General features: G+C 38.9%; 1 protein-coding gene across 6 annotated transcripts in view; it reads left to right on the top strand.

Moving 5' to 3' along the window:
- Positions 1-14,874, top strand: part of Atp2b1 (ATPase plasma membrane Ca2+ transporting 1) — a 101,445-nt gene extending 86,571 nt beyond the window's left edge. For 2 of the 6 annotated variants that reach the window (XM_076920065.1, XM_076920066.1), the window contains exons 13-22: positions 1,567-1,746; positions 2,809-2,896; positions 3,271-3,377; positions 6,875-7,066; positions 7,287-7,500; positions 7,882-8,093; positions 9,329-9,436; positions 11,165-11,347; positions 11,720-11,806; positions 14,384-14,874. In XM_076920065.1, the coding sequence (XP_076776180.1) occupies positions 1,567-1,746; positions 2,809-2,896; positions 3,271-3,377; positions 6,875-7,066; positions 7,287-7,500; positions 7,882-8,093; positions 9,329-9,436; positions 11,165-11,347; positions 11,720-11,806; positions 14,384-14,695 (1,683 nt within the window). In that variant the 3' untranslated portion in view covers positions 14,696-14,874. Of the gene's footprint in view, positions 1-1,566; positions 1,747-2,808; positions 2,897-3,270; positions 3,378-6,874; positions 7,067-7,286; positions 7,501-7,881; positions 8,094-9,328; positions 9,437-11,164; positions 11,348-11,719; positions 11,874-14,383 lie in introns of all 6 variants that reach the window. The other 4 variants (XM_076920067.1, XM_076920068.1, XM_076920070.1 and 1 more) reach the window with 3 other exon arrangements.
- Positions 14,875-16,397: the final 1,523 nt, after the last annotated feature.

Here is a 16,397-nt window from a genome sequence, read left to right on the forward strand (position 1 = left end):
GTGACTCAAAGTAAAGGTCCTGCCTTGAGAAAGGATTGACTTGCAGAAGACATGAATAAACAAGTATCTGGAATATGATGGGGTATCAAATAATAGAGGTATTTAATAATAAATAAATGAAAGCCAAGTGTCTAGCTAGGTACTCAGTTCAAGGGAGCTCCAGAGAAGTTACATTTAAGCTGGACTTTAATAGAAGTCACAGACACACAGCTTGGAGGACTAATTCAGCACTCCCTCCTCTGCGTGCATGTATGTGGAAGTGTTTCACATTAAGAGATTTCACACATAAGAGCTTTCCCTTTCTCTTGAAATCATAATTGTGTTGACATTGGGCTCTCCTCATTCCACCATGAAAACCAAGCCAGACAAGAGTTGAGTAACACTTTCATTAAGCGTTTCTCTTGGGTGTGTCATTACCAGCATGTTTCCCTCAGTGTTGCGCTCTGCGTGACCCTGAAGCCATTTGAATTTGCAGCTTCTGCTCCAGTAGGATCTGTATAGATTTTTTCCCCCTTAGAGGAGCAAGAAAGATTTTCTGAGCAAACTACAGTAGCAGAAGCACACCATGTCAGTGTATATGGAGTAAAGTTTAGTAAATCTAGAAAACTATTCTGAGGCCATCTGTTACTCAGTAGTACTAAGAGCTCCGTGCTTTGTGTGTAACAGCTGAGGAGTCATTACGTAAAAGAATTTTATCAGAAAGTGTATCAGATGTTCTAAAGAATAAATGGCTTAGAGACAGAGCAGTTAAAGGCTGTTGCAATAAGCTCTGGGAATAGAGCTGACTCAGGAGAAGTTTGAGATAAAATATGTTAAGACCTGTTGGCCCTTACAGAAGCATGGGAGAGAAATGAATAAGGAATTAGAGTTGACTCCTAGGCTGTGATAAATCCTGAGGTCTAGAAAGCATAGTATACCGAACTGTGATGCCCACTTTGTAGACAGAGCCTTGAATACAATTCTCCTTGTGAGAAGGAAGGGTGAGTGTGTTTTAAAGATGGATGAGGATGGCTCAAACCTTCCTAATGCTGTGACCCTTAAGTACAGTCCCCTCGTGGTGTGGTGACTCATAACCATAAAATTATGTCATTGCTACTTCATAACTAACAATGCTACTGTTATGAATTGTAATGTAAATATCTGATGTGTAGGTTGTCTGATGTGTGAAACCCCCCCCCCAGGGGGTCACAACCCACAAGCTGAGAACCACTGGATTAGGAGAAAGCAAAGTAAAAGTGGACCATATATAACTACAGCCAGCTTCCCTCTGGGCAGTACCAGAATGGTAGGAAAACACTTCTTCAGAAGTGCCTGATGGTTGCCAGAGGAAAAGAGACCGTAAATTGAGAAGTTAGTGTACAATGGAAGGAGGCAGCTAAAGATGACCAGCAGTAATAAAAAAGAAGGCATTCTTGGTGGTGATTGAAGGAGTTTTGGACATCTTGAGATACATGTGTCAGTTGTGGTCTAGGAAGTCATGTTTGTTCAGTGAGATATTTTCCTTTGGGGGAAAAAAAAAAAAAGAGTTTCCATCCTAAGGATTTTCTTTTTTCCTGTGTAAACCAGGTACCAGAGGCAATAAAGAAATGTCAGAGGGCTGGGATTACTGTGCGCATGGTCACTGGTGATAATATCAACACGGCTCGGGCCATTGCTACCAAATGTGGTATTTTACACCCAGGGGAAGATTTCCTTTGCTTAGAAGGTAAAGATTTTAACCGAAGAATACGAAATGAAAAGGGAGAGGTAAGATTTTCTTTTCCCTTAAGTTTTAAATTGATATATTAGTATATTATATCTAGTATAATGTATCCTAGTATATTAGTAATTTCTTCAACCAATACATGTTGAATATACGTTTGTTGTTAGGGACCATGCCTCAATAATGCTCTTCAGAAGCAACACAGTCCTGCATCCTGGGGGTCAAGAATGATGGTTCTGGAAAGGCTTGTGTCTTGCAAGAATGTTTTCTGAAAGGAGCTACTGTTGGTCTATACTGTGTCTATAAGTACTCTGAGTATATACTATAAATACTCTGAGTATATACTATAAGTACTCTGAGTATATACTATAAGTACTCTGAGTATATACTATAAGTACTCTGAGTATATACTATAAGTACTCTGAGTATATACTATAAGTACTCTGAGTATATACTATAAGTACTCTGAGTATATACTATAAGTACTCTGAGTATATACTATAAGTACTCTGAGTATATACTATAAGTACTCTGAGTATATACTATAAGTACTCTGAGTATATACTATAAGTACTCTGAGTATATACTATAAGTACTCTGAGTATATACTGTAAGTACTCTGAGTATATACTATAAGTACTCTGAGTATATACTATAAGTACTATGAGTATATACTATAAGTACTATGAGTATATACTGTAAGTACTATGAGACTAGTAAGGTGGGCTGGAAGAACTGAGAGGAGGGACATTTTAGGAGACTATTAGAATTCTCATGCAAAGGAAGTTCATTTTCATAAGAAATATGTCAGGGGCAGGGGTGGTACACAGTTTAACCTTATAGTATACATAGTAGTTTATTTTCAAACTTATATATAAATCAGAGCCACCAAGACAGTGCGTTAAAACATAGACTGCTGCATCCCACTAAAGAATATTCACTGTTTGACCTGAAGCCACGCCCAAGAACTTGTAAATATGACAAGTTCCAAGGAGTGTCTGTTATTCTTTGGACCATGAGTAAGGAACCACTGGTGAATATGGAAGCTGGCTAATTTGGAATTGAGACTCGTTTTGGCACATTTTAACCTTGATAAAAATTTATAGATTGAACAAGAGAGGATAGACAAGATTTGGCCAAAGCTTCGAGTACTTGCAAGATCATCTCCCACTGACAAACATACACTGGTTAAAGGTGAGTACGTCGTACAACCATCTCACAATTTCTTAACCCAGAAACGTGTTCTGCTTCCTAAAGTTAGAACAAATTCTGAATAGTAAATTTGAGTCACAAATAGCACTTTTCTAGTAAAATGTAGAAATATTTCTTTCTGATATATTGGGCAAATTGCGTTTATCTCCAGTGATTACCATAAGATATTACTCCCAAGCAACCTTAGTTGCTGGAATTGATTTCTGCTCCATAGCAAAACAGTTTATATTTTTATATTTGTTTAAATATATATTTTTAACTTTGAGTCTATAAACCAGGCTAATGAGGATATTGCATGGAATCACTTCATCCATTCTGAAGGATTCTGATAGCACTACTATTTCCTTCTGTTTAAGGTATAATTGACAGCACAGTCTCAGAGCAACGCCAGGTTGTAGCTGTAACGGGTGATGGTACAAATGACGGGCCCGCACTGAAGAAAGCAGACGTCGGCTTCGCGATGGTAGGAGCCCACGCTAATGTTACCCGTAGCTTACTATCTGGGTTGTCTGCTTGTTTGTGTGTTTGTTGCCAAAATTGCTATCGATTTGAAATAATGTTCCTCAAAATTAGTTTTAAGAGATAATGGATAAGCCTAAGTGAGTTTATAGATCTAATTGTCTTATATGCTACCTTTATTAGATACTGTCAAGTCTGGCCAGAAGATGATTTCTTTGAACAGCTGTAGCAATGCACATTTGCTTTGTACTCTGGGAAATATTTAAATATTAGTCAGCTCACCTGCATCTTACAGACACCTGGTGACCTAAGGGCTTTTAAAGAATACTTGAATGTCATCATTTTATGTAGCAATATCTTTGTGTACAAGATACTGTATTTCATTATAGCAGCCTCACATGTGCATGTGACCTGCTCCGCTAATATCCACACAGTCACTACCCTCTCTCACCCCCTCCCCCTCTGCTAGGCCTCCACCCTCCACAGTTTGCCCTTCTACTCGGATGCCTTACATAATTTTTCTATCTAGATTCCACATACAAGAGATTTGCTTTAAGTGGGGGAGGTGCCTGCTTTTTACAGAATCCTCAACTAAAATGTAGTGGGTTTTTTTTTTTTACTCTTGGTCTTATTTTTAGAAAATAATAGTCCATAATTCTAATTACCAAAACCAAAACATAACCAAAAAAAAAAAAACCCTTGAAAATTTGAATATTTGTGTTTAATATATAGCCCATTCTTTTTATTTTTGCATTGGACTGGAGAGTTTCACAGTAGACTGCAAAAGTCTGTTCTGAATAGTTATGTGTTCCACTTAATGTGACTCTTCATGGTCATCGTGGAATTATTAACGTGTTTTAGAGGTGCTAAATTTGTCTTCTTATTCTACACTATGAGAGACGCTGAGTTCCTAAACACAGTGTGTGTGCCCTTATGACACTAAGGGCTTTGAGTGTGAGGATGTTTCTGTGTGCCAGGCTGTACTTACATGATTGCCTTCCAATATTTCATTGCTAAATTAGAGATATAGAAGATGCCTCTTGGTGATAGGATTTAATTAAGAGAGGAAATTGCCCTCAAGCAAATAAATAAAGATTCCAAGAACTCACCTTATTCTACCCTACCCTACCCTACCCCACCCCACCCTACTCTACCTCTAGACAGCTGTATTGACATGTAATGTTGAAACTTGTGAAGAGTTCCTGATGTGGGCCTTGTGCTTTAAGCAAGCGATGTCATCCTCTTTAGGGACTCTGCAAAAAGTAATTGTTGTTCCTCATCACATAGCAGATTCTTGCTACTTCTATGACCCTGACACCTGACACTTAGCCAGGATGGCAAAGCTAATACCATGGAACACATTGTTCTTTTCCTCAAAACTTGGACATAAGACAGATACTGAGGGTTTTAAGTACATGTTAGCAAAACTCACCAATCCAGACAAAAATAAATACAGTACATAAGCTGTGTTGGTAGTGGGTTTTGTCTTTAGGGTTTGCATGATTTAAAATTAAATTAGATACAAAAAATGAAGTTCATTTTAAAAGTAATGTGAAGAAGTCTGGTTGGCTGGGACTCAAAACCAGTTTTTGCTAAAACTTGATTTCTGAGAAAGCACAGATCAGTTCAGAGACACGTGCGCAAGTAGTCCCAGTAAGGAACTCAAAGTTCCCATACCAACTCACCTTTTATAACTATCTCTGAAATGTATAAGGATTTGAACAGAGCTATTAAGGTTTGCATTCATAACCTATAAAAGTGATTAGAATTGAGAACATGAAACTAAGACAATTCCCGAGAGGCTGAAAGAGAACACCAGGGCTTGTAATTGAGTGTTGGGAGTTAGAGCTCCATCTCGGCTTCTCAGCTCCGATCCATACAGTGCATGCAGCATTTCTAAAGTGGCTTAGCAGATCTTCCTACCATGAGCCAGTGTTTTAATCCCCTGCCTTATTTTTTGACTCCCAGAAGAAAGCTTGACCATGTTCGCTGTTGGTTTTTCCCATCTATGTAATTCATAATGATCCCTGTGCTTTGTCAAATGCAAAGCATTGACACCTGGCTTTTCCTCAAGGAAGATGAGGACTTGACACTTAACACAGATAATAGGAGCACAGGCAGGGAGCTGCATCGGCTCCATGTGCACATCTGCTCCATGTGCACGCTTACGCCTGCGCAGGCTCCTTGTGCTCCCATTCTTCCAGTGGGGTCATGTCGCCATTTTGGTTAGACGAGCATTCCGTCTGTGTTGTGGTCATCAGCACCATTTCACCCTGAGTCACCTGGTCTCCTACAGTTATTTGTCCTTTTCTGGACAACTTTTTTTTTTCATTTCCTGTAATTTATGTTTTTTCTTATATAGTTAGTTTTCTTCCTAATTTTAACGTCCTTGGCACATACTCATTCCCAAAGTCTCTTTGCAGTGACGCAGAGACAGTCAGTGCTCTTACCAAATTCATCTCAAACATGTCCTTTTCTACTTCTTCAAGCTCTGGCCTTGGAGTGGAAGTGACATAGCCTGACTGCATAAGTTTGAGAAGGAGCTCTGAGGCTCTGATTGCCTCGTGTTTTAATTTTACTAACCTTAGGACACCTAACAGAGAAGCATCTAAGCCATAAATATACAACGGAGCGCAATTATACACTGTTCTATGCAGGACAGGAAATGCATACTACCAGTGACTGCTGGAGCTTGCTGCTTCTGCCCGGTTTAAACTCTACAGAATTATATGATTTGTGTTCCTTGTTTAGCATCAGTATATGAACATTATTGATGATGTGCGTAGCTACAGTTAACTTGTTTTGATCAGCCCACAGTCTCTTAACCGACCATCCTGCTGTTCACAGTCTCACTAGCCTGAGGCCTCCCATTGCCCCCTCAGGTCTTCAGGTCTTCAAGAGTGCCTCATTTGTTTCCCCGTGTTCCCTGAAACTGCAGGGCCTGAGCCAGTTAGGAAATCTATAATGAGGGAAGAGCTGTCTCTGCTTCCCTACTGATGGCTTAAGCGTCAGATTCCTTTGGACTCCTGAGTTGTTTGCAGTCAGCATCCACTTCCAGTCCTTACGGTCTTCATACAAACATTCCCTTCCCGCACATTTATCACGCCTGAGCTTTTCTCATGTTTCAGTCCTGTTTTAACCTTGAGAGTCCATACGTGTGTGGTGATCATCCCCAGCTCGTCATCTCATCCCTCCAACATGCCCCCTGCCAACTTCATGGCCAGTCCTTCTCCATTAGTATCTTTAATATACTTTTTGCATGACCTTGGAAGAGACCCCCCCCTTTATGTGCAGCAGTATTTGTGTTTTGCTTTGCATGCTTCACTCTTTATATATGGTGTCAACTAAGCCTGAATGTCCTTCTCAGTGGCATCTTAAAATGACAGCATTAATCTTCTTTTAGCATAGATGTAATTCTTTTTATTAAGTGTAATGGTGCACATTTGCATATGTAAAGTGATGTTTTAAACACATAGTCTAATTCACAGACTTTTTTAACAGGGCATTGCTGGAACTGATGTGGCTAAAGAAGCGTCTGATATTATTCTCACAGATGACAACTTTACAAGCATTGTTAAAGCAGTTATGTGGGGACGAAATGTCTATGACAGCATCTCAAAATTCCTTCAGTTCCAGCTTACTGTTAATGTAGTAGCAGTGATTGTTGCTTTCACGGGCGCTTGTATTACTCAAGTAGGTGACTGTTAATATTTATTTTAAAGCAAAAATTATATGCTCTACCTTTTTAAAGTCCTAAAGTGTTTAAATAAGATGAAGCTTTATATTATAGGCTAATTAACATAAAACGTAATCTGTTCTGTTCCTTGAGTCTTTGTGATCCTAAAGGCTTTCCGAAAGTTGCTGCCCTCCCTGAAGAGTTGTGAATGTCTATTAGGAAGCCTGTCTTTTCTAGGACTCGCCACTTAAGGCGGTGCAGATGCTGTGGGTAAACCTCATCATGGACACGCTGGCTTCCCTGGCTCTGGCTACGGAACCACCCACTGAGTCCCTCCTGCTTCGGAAGCCTTATGGTAGAAATAAGCCTCTCATCTCACGCACAATGATGAAGAATATCTTGGGCCATGCCTTCTATCAGCTCGTAGTGGTCTTTACACTCTTGTTTGCTGGTAAGAGCTCACTGTAGTCACCTTTCAGTTAAACTGTGTCTGAGGCACGTGGATGTCACTCAGTGTGCTTTAGTGTGACAGAATTTCAGAAGCATAAGGCCTGTCCCTGACTCCACTGTGTATCTTTAAGTTTCACTTACTTGTATGGACGTGGGGGAAGTGAAGAGACTTGGCTTTTATTTGGGATTCACTGTAGTCTGTGGTCCTGACATGTCTCCATAGTGTTAGGGGCTGCACCAGATAATCCCAGGGTCCATTGCAGCTCCTTCTGTGTGGTCATTGCACTTCACAGATTGTCTAGACTTTGTTCTTATGCACTGTGTTAAGTTATATGTTGGGTGATTTCAGTGATAACTACAAAATGGTGGCATCTCATTTCAGGAGAGAAGTTTTTCGACATTGACAGCGGAAGGAATGCCCCTCTGCATGCTCCCCCGTCAGAACACTACACCATTGTGTTCAATACCTTTGTACTGATGCAGCTCTTCAATGAAATAAATGCCCGGAAAATACATGGGGAAAGAAATGTGTTTGAAGGAATCTTCAATAACGCCATCTTCTGCACAATTGTCTTAGGCACCTTTGTGGTGCAGGTGAGTAAATGGGAAGATAGTTTAGATTTGATTATTATGAGACATAGTAAACAGGTTGTTGTTCACACATTACTCCAGCTGGGAGGGAAGCTTCTGTATGTTGACCTGTGATGCCCACCTAGTTTCATGTTGCTCTAAGGTATATTCTGAAAAACTGTTGTAACTTGTTTCTAGTTTTCTCAGAAGTTAGTTCTACAGCTGCCTAAGCAATCAGCTTTATTTCTTTTAACTATAAAGAATTCTTTTTAATGAGACCAAATCAGCCGGTCACACAATTAGTGGTTTTCCCCCAGTGTCTCAGTTTCTTTTACACCTTAATTCTACCAAAACAAAAAAGTTTATTACTTTAAAAAAAATCTAGAAGCACTGAACATTTCCTTATTCCCTAATTTTTTGATAGACAAAAGAATGATTTCAATTTCATGCCTTTATGAAAATCCAGACATGAATACCACATCACCTATGATGAAAGTGTGACAAACCTAGCAAACCAGTGACAGCTCAGTCTGAAAAAAATACAGAAATATTCTTGACATAAAAGCAAAAAAAAAAAAAAAAAAAAGAAAGAAAGAAAGAAAGAAATTAACAAATAAATACAAAGTGAGATTTATAATGCCTTTTAAAGTAAAGTATAAAAAAAATGGTAACTACTGTCACATACCAAATTGCTTTTTTTTTTTATTTCAATATTTCACAGCTACTTATATCAGAAAGAATTGTCAGACTCAGATAAAGGTGAATATTTTGTTGCTTAATACCTATTATTCCTAGGTACACTCTACTGTAGGACACTAAAAGTCAAGAAGGAGTCACGGTGTGAATTTTATGTACAGATATCATTGGACTTCAGGCTCACTATTGAAAGGACTAGCAGAGTTAGCCCACATTTCTTAGAGCATTGCCAGGTTGCATTTCTTTTGTTGCAGAGGGTGCATAGTTGGCGTAACATCTAAATGTAATGTAAGAGTGAATGCTTGTAGAAAGCAAGGTGGTGTTCTCTCTGTCCACATCTCTATACCATGGTGCTTCCCAGAGTACGTCCTGTCTTTCATGAAAGACATGAAAGGATTCAAGGCATAGCAAGGAATGTAGCTATATGGGATACATAGAACATAAAGGTATTCCTTTGGTCATGAGATTTTTACTTTTATATATATATATTTAAAATTTGGGGCTGAGATTTTCCATTATTTTAGTTGTCATTTAAATAAATTTACTCTTGATTGTTCCTCCAGATAATAATTGTGCAGTTTGGTGGGAAGCCTTTCAGCTGCTCAGAACTTTCAATAGAACAATGGCTGTGGTCAATATTCCTGGGAATGGGGACCTTACTCTGGGGCCAGGTAAAAACCTCACTGTTTTTGTGGGTTTTTTTGTTTTGTTTTGTTTTGTTTTTTAAAAAAAAAAAAGAAAAGAAAAGAACACATGCATCCGTTCCTGTTACTATTCTGGTTACCACTTGAGTCACAAAAGGGGACTCTGAGTGACATGGGATTTGTTTTCCTTTCCTAGGCAGCTTATCCAAGATGGCTCTCAGTTGTGGTACTCTGGTCTTTTGCCCATCATTAAGATTCTAAAACAGGTTGCTGCAGTTACACAGGGCACATAAATGACTGGCTGGAATGTCAACGCCTGTGTGTTTATCACCTACTTTTATATTTTCAAAATAAATGTACTTCTGTTATTTTACAATGTAAGCAAATTAATATTTTTAAAAGCCTAGGAGAAGTTTTGAGTCTTACCTAGCAAACAGTTCTTTAAAGTCATGGTATCTGGAAAACACAGCCACAGAAAGGGGTTTTCAGGCATTGGAATAATTTTAACAGTGCGTCTGTCAATGACAAAGACAGAAAAGTAAGCTCTCTGTGACGTTCCTGAGAGTCATCTTACTTGCAGTCGCATGCCCTTCTTTTAAAGATGGGTGGTAAGCCAATCACAGTGTTCACCTTCAGGCTGTCGTTACTGGCATCAAAGCACTACTGGAGAATCAGTACTGACACGTCCGTGAGTGAAGGGTAGTGTGTGACTGTGAGCTCTGCCATTCTTCAGAGCAAACCAAACTCGGCTTAGATTTAGCTCAGTCTTCCCTATCTTTTTCTTAGTAGTGTTTCTGGGTTCTCCATGTCGTTTTATTATCTTAAAAGTCTCTTTCTCTGTGATCCGTGATTGGTCCACTTTGGTTCACTTTTTTTTTTTTTTTTTTTTTTGTTCTAATTATTTTGCAGTGTTCTCTAATAGGCAGAGCGAAAGCCTACAATCCAAAAATCTGCCTAATGTCAAGAAGAGGAAACTGAGTACTGTGTAGCAGTGGGCTTCTGTTAATTTTGTCTGTTGATTTTAATTGTGTGATGCTTTAAAAAAAAAAAAAAAAAGTCTTGCCTTTGGTGCCCAGGAAGCCTGGCATCTTAGTCATTTCATGAGCAAGTCACTTCACAAATCTGAGCCTGTTTTACCTCTGTGAACTCAGGCGGCAGGAGAAGGGCTCCAGGCTGTTCTGTGTCTGGATACATCTTGGTAAACTCTGCTCCATATGTACTGCCTGCTAACACTCAGCTGCTAGTGTTGATGTTTCTGATACTCTTTTGTGTCTGTGGGGGCATCCCTCACTAGGTATCACTGTTATCAGTCACTGTTGATCCAATTTTAAATAGCTTAAGTTTTCCAAAAATAATTAACTAAAATGTTTCATTGTAAGTTTAATGATCTTCTGAATTCTGATGTCTTCATTTGTTGAATTTTTATAGCACTGATGGATTACAAGCTTGTTTTGCATCCAGTAAGACCACTTTTTATTTGAAGCAAATATAATTAATAAGAGTTCAAGTGGAAATTTTATATACATACACATGGTTGTGCAATTCACTGTCACGAATGTCTAAAATATGAGAAATACGATCAAGTTAATTCGTATTCAGAAAATATTTTGTCCTTGCAAACATGTGTCTTTTGTATAACTGAATAATTTTTGTTCTGGGAAAATATGACCACCAGGGTCTCATTGCTTCTCTGGTAAAAATAAACGAACACTCCTGCCGTTTTTAATACCTTAAGTTCTCTCCCCTGTGTTATAGCTTATTTCAACCATTCCAACCAGCCGCTTAAAGTTTCTAAAAGAAGCTGGTCATGGAACACAGAAGGAGGAGATACCCGAGGAGGAATTAGCAGAGGATGTTGAAGAGATTGACCATGCCGAAAGGGAGTTGCGGCGTGGCCAGATCTTGTGGTTTAGAGGCCTGAACAGAATCCAAACACAGGTATGGGTCTGGTAGAGAGGTAGGAGAGCTGATGGGGGTAAGATGGTCACCTGGGGAGAGGTCTGCCTGTGCTTTTAACTGCCTTTCCAGCCTTCCCGGCCGGCCCACAAAATGTATTCTTTTGAAAAATACTACTGATGGCCGAACTGAGCGAAGTTAACTGGTTATGAAATAATGTCTCTCATATGCCCTCAGCTTTTTCCCCCTAGCTTTTATTTCCCCCTCTCATCTCAAAATGCTACATCTTGCCTATTTATCTGCTCTGTAAAAGTGCCTTTTCCTTTACATTTTAAATGTCGGTTGATGGAACATCCTTTCTCTTGTTCTCTCTCTCTTGCTGAGCAAGCTGTCACGATCTCTGATTCCTTGCAGATGGATGTAGTGAATGCTTTCCAGAGTGGAAGTTCCATTCAGGGGGCTCTAAGGCGACAACCCTCCATCGCCAGCCAGCATCACGATGTAACAAATATTTCTACCCCTACACATGTAGTGTTTTCCTCTTCTACTGCTTCTACTACTGTGGGGTGTGAGTGTGTGTTCCTAAGTGCATGAAATTAACATTTCCTACTCCACACACCTAACGTTTCTCATTCTCTCCTTACTGTTTAAACTCATTGTTCAGGCTTTTCATAAAGCTTTCTTTTTTGTAAAGTGGACTGAGACCTCAAGTGTTGCCATTGTTGTTGTTTCAGTTCTTAGAGGGTTGAGGAAAGGTGGGTCAGTTGCCACCAAAGATTACACACGAAATCTGGGAGCTTGTCTCTGTGCTGACTCTTAGAGTTCATACGGGGAATAAAGCAAACTACAGCTTAGCGTTTATGAAACGACTATAGATTTTTGAGTATATGCCTCCCAGCGTATGACATACTGCATGGTTCCCAGAAGCATGTGATTTGAAACTGAGGTAACAGAACCAGAAAATTACGTTTATAATGCTAGAGAGTGAATTTGGCGTGGCACCTTTTCCATTGTCCGTTGAGAAAGTAAGTTAGCAGCATGAAGTGCAGCTATCGCATAGCTAGTCAGTTGCTTGCCTTCCTAACTTGAACTCTGTCTGCCTTGATCCCGTGTGCCACTGAATAAGCTTTCCTTATCTTTACTCCCTTTATATCAGTTGGTTTCCTGGGCTATTCCCTTTTGTACAATCAGTTCAGCTTGAGAGTGCATCGTAGATAATATTCTGATGTTACAAACAAATTTGACAGAGTATTCACTGCTGTTGGTCCGTCGAATTAAAATAGAAATGCATGTTAAAGTAGAATTATAAAATGACATAAAAGTCAAAAATAAGTGCAGGCTGCATTTGGTTGTGTGTGTGAGTGCACGCAGAAATGCAGACTGTGTAGGAGCTCTCCCAGATCAGAGTCTTGCCTTTCCTCAGTCAGGTCAGATGCACATTAGAGTCTGAGTGGTCTTGGGGTTGATTGTGTATGCTGACACTACACCACATCCCTAGAGACTCACTACATCTGGTTTACAATGGAGAACTCCCATGTGGCTACACCTCCTGACCCTCTAGTCAGCTCCCTTTCTCACTCAGCTGTATTTGTGGTCTAAAGGGCCAAGTTAATTTAGAGCGGTGGTTCTCAGCCTCCCTAACCTGCAGCCCTGGTGACCCTCATCATAAAATTACTTGTGTTGATTCCTTATAACTGTAGTCTTGCAACCGTTAGGAACTAACTACAATGTGAATGTGCGATGTGCATGATATCTGATATGGGATCCCCTCCCCACACCCCCCCAAAAGAGCTTGTAATGATCAGGTTGGGAACCAGTGATTTAGACTAACAAATCGGACAGATGGAGTGGTAAGTCCCGAAAGACAAACATGAAGAAAGATGATAATTTGAAGGGACACATGACCTAACCATACATCTTTAAAATATACATTCAATTGTTTATTTGAATAAATGTCTTAACCATCATTCCACTGTTAGTTTTAGTGATTACTTTTTTCTTCCAGAATGTTGGTATCAGGTCTCAACTTTATGAGTAAATGGTGCCTTCATTCTTAAAATTATTGAAACAAAGGTGAACATTTCTATGTTATAAAAAATATTTATATTTTAGCTAATGTAAGTGCTCAACTGAATTGATTTTATCCTCTTATAAACTTTTTTGAATGACAGCGGTTTATTGAGCCTGACTGTTGGCACTACAGTGACATTTTTATGCATGTCCTTTAGTTTAGTTTACTGTATACAGCATACACTCAAGAAGAAAGTTAAATTCTTAGGCTGCGTAAGTCTAGATAGTTACTAAAGAGAAAACTTTGCAACTTGGTGTCTTTTTCTTGGATTTTTTTTTTTTTCCAAAGAGTCGGAGAGGGTATGTGTTTGGAATCTGTTCTGTCCAGAGAACTATTGTGATTAAGTTATAATCTTTTATACAAAAAACAAAACAACAACACTAATACTTTTATAGAAAAATGGCATATACTCAAAATATTTATAGCTGTTTATAGTAGCATTTTATAGATACGTATTTGGGATTGTCTTTATTTTTAATTAAGGAAGGAGTGGGGCAGATGTGACTTCATTGTGGCACTCAGCTTATATTTGCTTGGCTTGTTCATAGTTGGTGACACCCTAATTCCTAGCATGATAAATAGTACCCTTTGTGCTTGACATTGTTTAGCTTGAGTTGTTTTGAAAAATACGTGCTTTTTGATTTAAAGATAATTCAAGTAAGCTTGTGTATGGCTAAGTTCTCATTTTGTTTTTTTGTTTTTGTTTTTGTCTTCTTAGGGAAAAAAGAATCCTACCAAATGGCTATTAAATTCTTAGCCAGTAACAATGAAATTTTGTTAGTTTTCTTTGAATGTCTACCTCTCAATTAGAGTATGTGGTTTCGTTGTTCTGTAGTGTCCTACTAAAATATTCATTTTTTTACAGTGTATTGCAAGTTCCACTGCATTACATGCAAATACGATTCACTCATACCTAGCTGTTTGTGGATTCAAACTCATAAGTGAGCCATTACTGTGTCTGACTTCCTGGTGTCCTGACATCTTTCTGTGTTTTGTGCTGTTCACAGATCCGAGTGGTGAATGCATTTCGTAGTTCTTTATACGAAGGGTTAGAGAAACCAGAATCGAGAAGTTCAATCCACAACTTTATGACACACCCTGAGTTTAGGATAGAAGATTCAGAGCCGCACATCCCCCTTATTGATGACACTGACGCTGAAGATGACGCTCCTACAAAACGCAACTCCAGCCCTCCGCCCTCTCCTAACAAAAATAACAATGCTGTTGACAGCGGAATTCACCTTACAATAGAAATGAACAAGTCTGCTACCTCTTCATCCCCAGGAAGCCCACTACATAGTTTGGAAACATCACTCTGATTGTAAGCTGAATGTTAACACACTAGCTGCATTGTAAAGAAACAAATCGAAACTGAGTCTTTTCACATATTGTGACGGACAAGATAGTATTCTTGTCTTTGGACTTCAACAGAAGACACACTTGTACGAATGTAGATTTATTTTTTTAAAAAAAAAAAAAAAAGCAAAGCTTTCTGCCAGACTGAGGGTGCTTTTTTGGGGTGTGGGAGAAACGAACTGACAGACAAACAGCGGTGACTCGGCACGAGTGGCCTGTGGGTCGTCAGTGGTACCTAACGTTGTCCTGACCGTGTACTCGCGGAGCTGTGGTGGTTTATCTCAGTACTTGATGGGAGGGAGGGAGGAGTGACGCTGGGTGAGACAGAGAGCCCTGGATCATTGAGTGAATACTTTAATTTCTGCTGTTGGCTGTTAATAATTTGGATTATTTATGTTTATAAATGATACAGATCTGTTTACAAGGTTTGTAGATACTTTTTTTGTTCTTCATAGATGGGAAGCTTCCTTATAACTAATGCAAAGAAAAATGAGTCCTTCAAATACTGCTGTATTTTCAGGAAAAAAAAGGGGAGGGGGCTGTTTCTATTGAAACTGTACTAAATTTTTGCCTACAATTTATCTTGTTAAATATGTAGATAAATTGCTAATACTAATAGCCAAATAGATAACACTAATGCTTTGTTTAAAAAACAAAAAAGAAAAAAAGAAAACAAGACAAAAAAAAAAAAAAAAAAAACCCATGAGCAGTGGTGTTCTAATGAAGTTATGGCATCTGTCCTAATTAGTTTCTTAAATACATTTACTACTTAATGGTTTTGAAAGAACTGTTTAATTTTTAAATTTTTTGAAAACTTGCTAATAACCTTTTGTTCAGAATTTAGTAGATTGTTTATTGCAGGACATCAAATACACAATGAAAGATGCTTGAAACGCCTTTGTGATTTCAGGCCAATCAAATTAAACTATCAAACTACAAGAGAACCTTTTAGTCTTTTTTTTTTTTTTTCCTTTTCTTTTTCCCCCGTTAGTTCAGCAATGTCTTGGTGAACCGTGAGTGACTGTATTGATTTTTCTAATAACTCCATAGAGACCGTCACACAGCGTAGGAGGGCTGTTGGCATTTTGAGAAAGGTTAATAGGTAGGAGCATACATGTTTTCCTTTTGTTTTTGAAACTTGTTTGTAAACATAAATAACGCCCTTTTATTAAATAAACACACGGCAATGGTTCTTCAGACAGCTCAGCTCCTTGGTTCTGTATGTGTGCCACATCGGCCTGTCTCCTCTAACCACAACTAGAATAAATTTCAAGCTGGTGACAGCCCCAGGAAGGGCTGTTTGAATTCTTTTGTGGTCACCCCAGAGTCTGGCTGAAACAGCATAGTTTTGCCACCTAACGTAGCCTTCGTAAAACCTAGTTTGATCTAAAGTAGTCTCCCATTTTCTACAAAGTAATGAGCACCGTTGTCTCTGATATATTATTTGTTTTTATTAGGTGGCCCAGTAACAGATTAGATCAAAGGGATGGCATATGAAAATATGAGGAAGCTTCTAAATGTGACCTGTGTAATAACCAAGTATACGCTGAAATGCCCATCTGTGGGACAGTTGCATTTCCGAGCTCTCTGCTTCTTTTCTGCCTACCTTCTTCCTTTGTTTGCCTCTTGTCTTGACCTTTTAGAAAGTGGTATTGTTTCAGGGTG

This window comes from Arvicanthis niloticus, chromosome 22, assembly GCF_011762505.2.
Source record: "Arvicanthis niloticus isolate mArvNil1 chromosome 22, mArvNil1.pat.X, whole genome shotgun sequence".
NCBI classification, from domain to species: Eukaryota; Metazoa; Chordata; class Mammalia; order Rodentia; family Muridae; genus Arvicanthis; species Arvicanthis niloticus.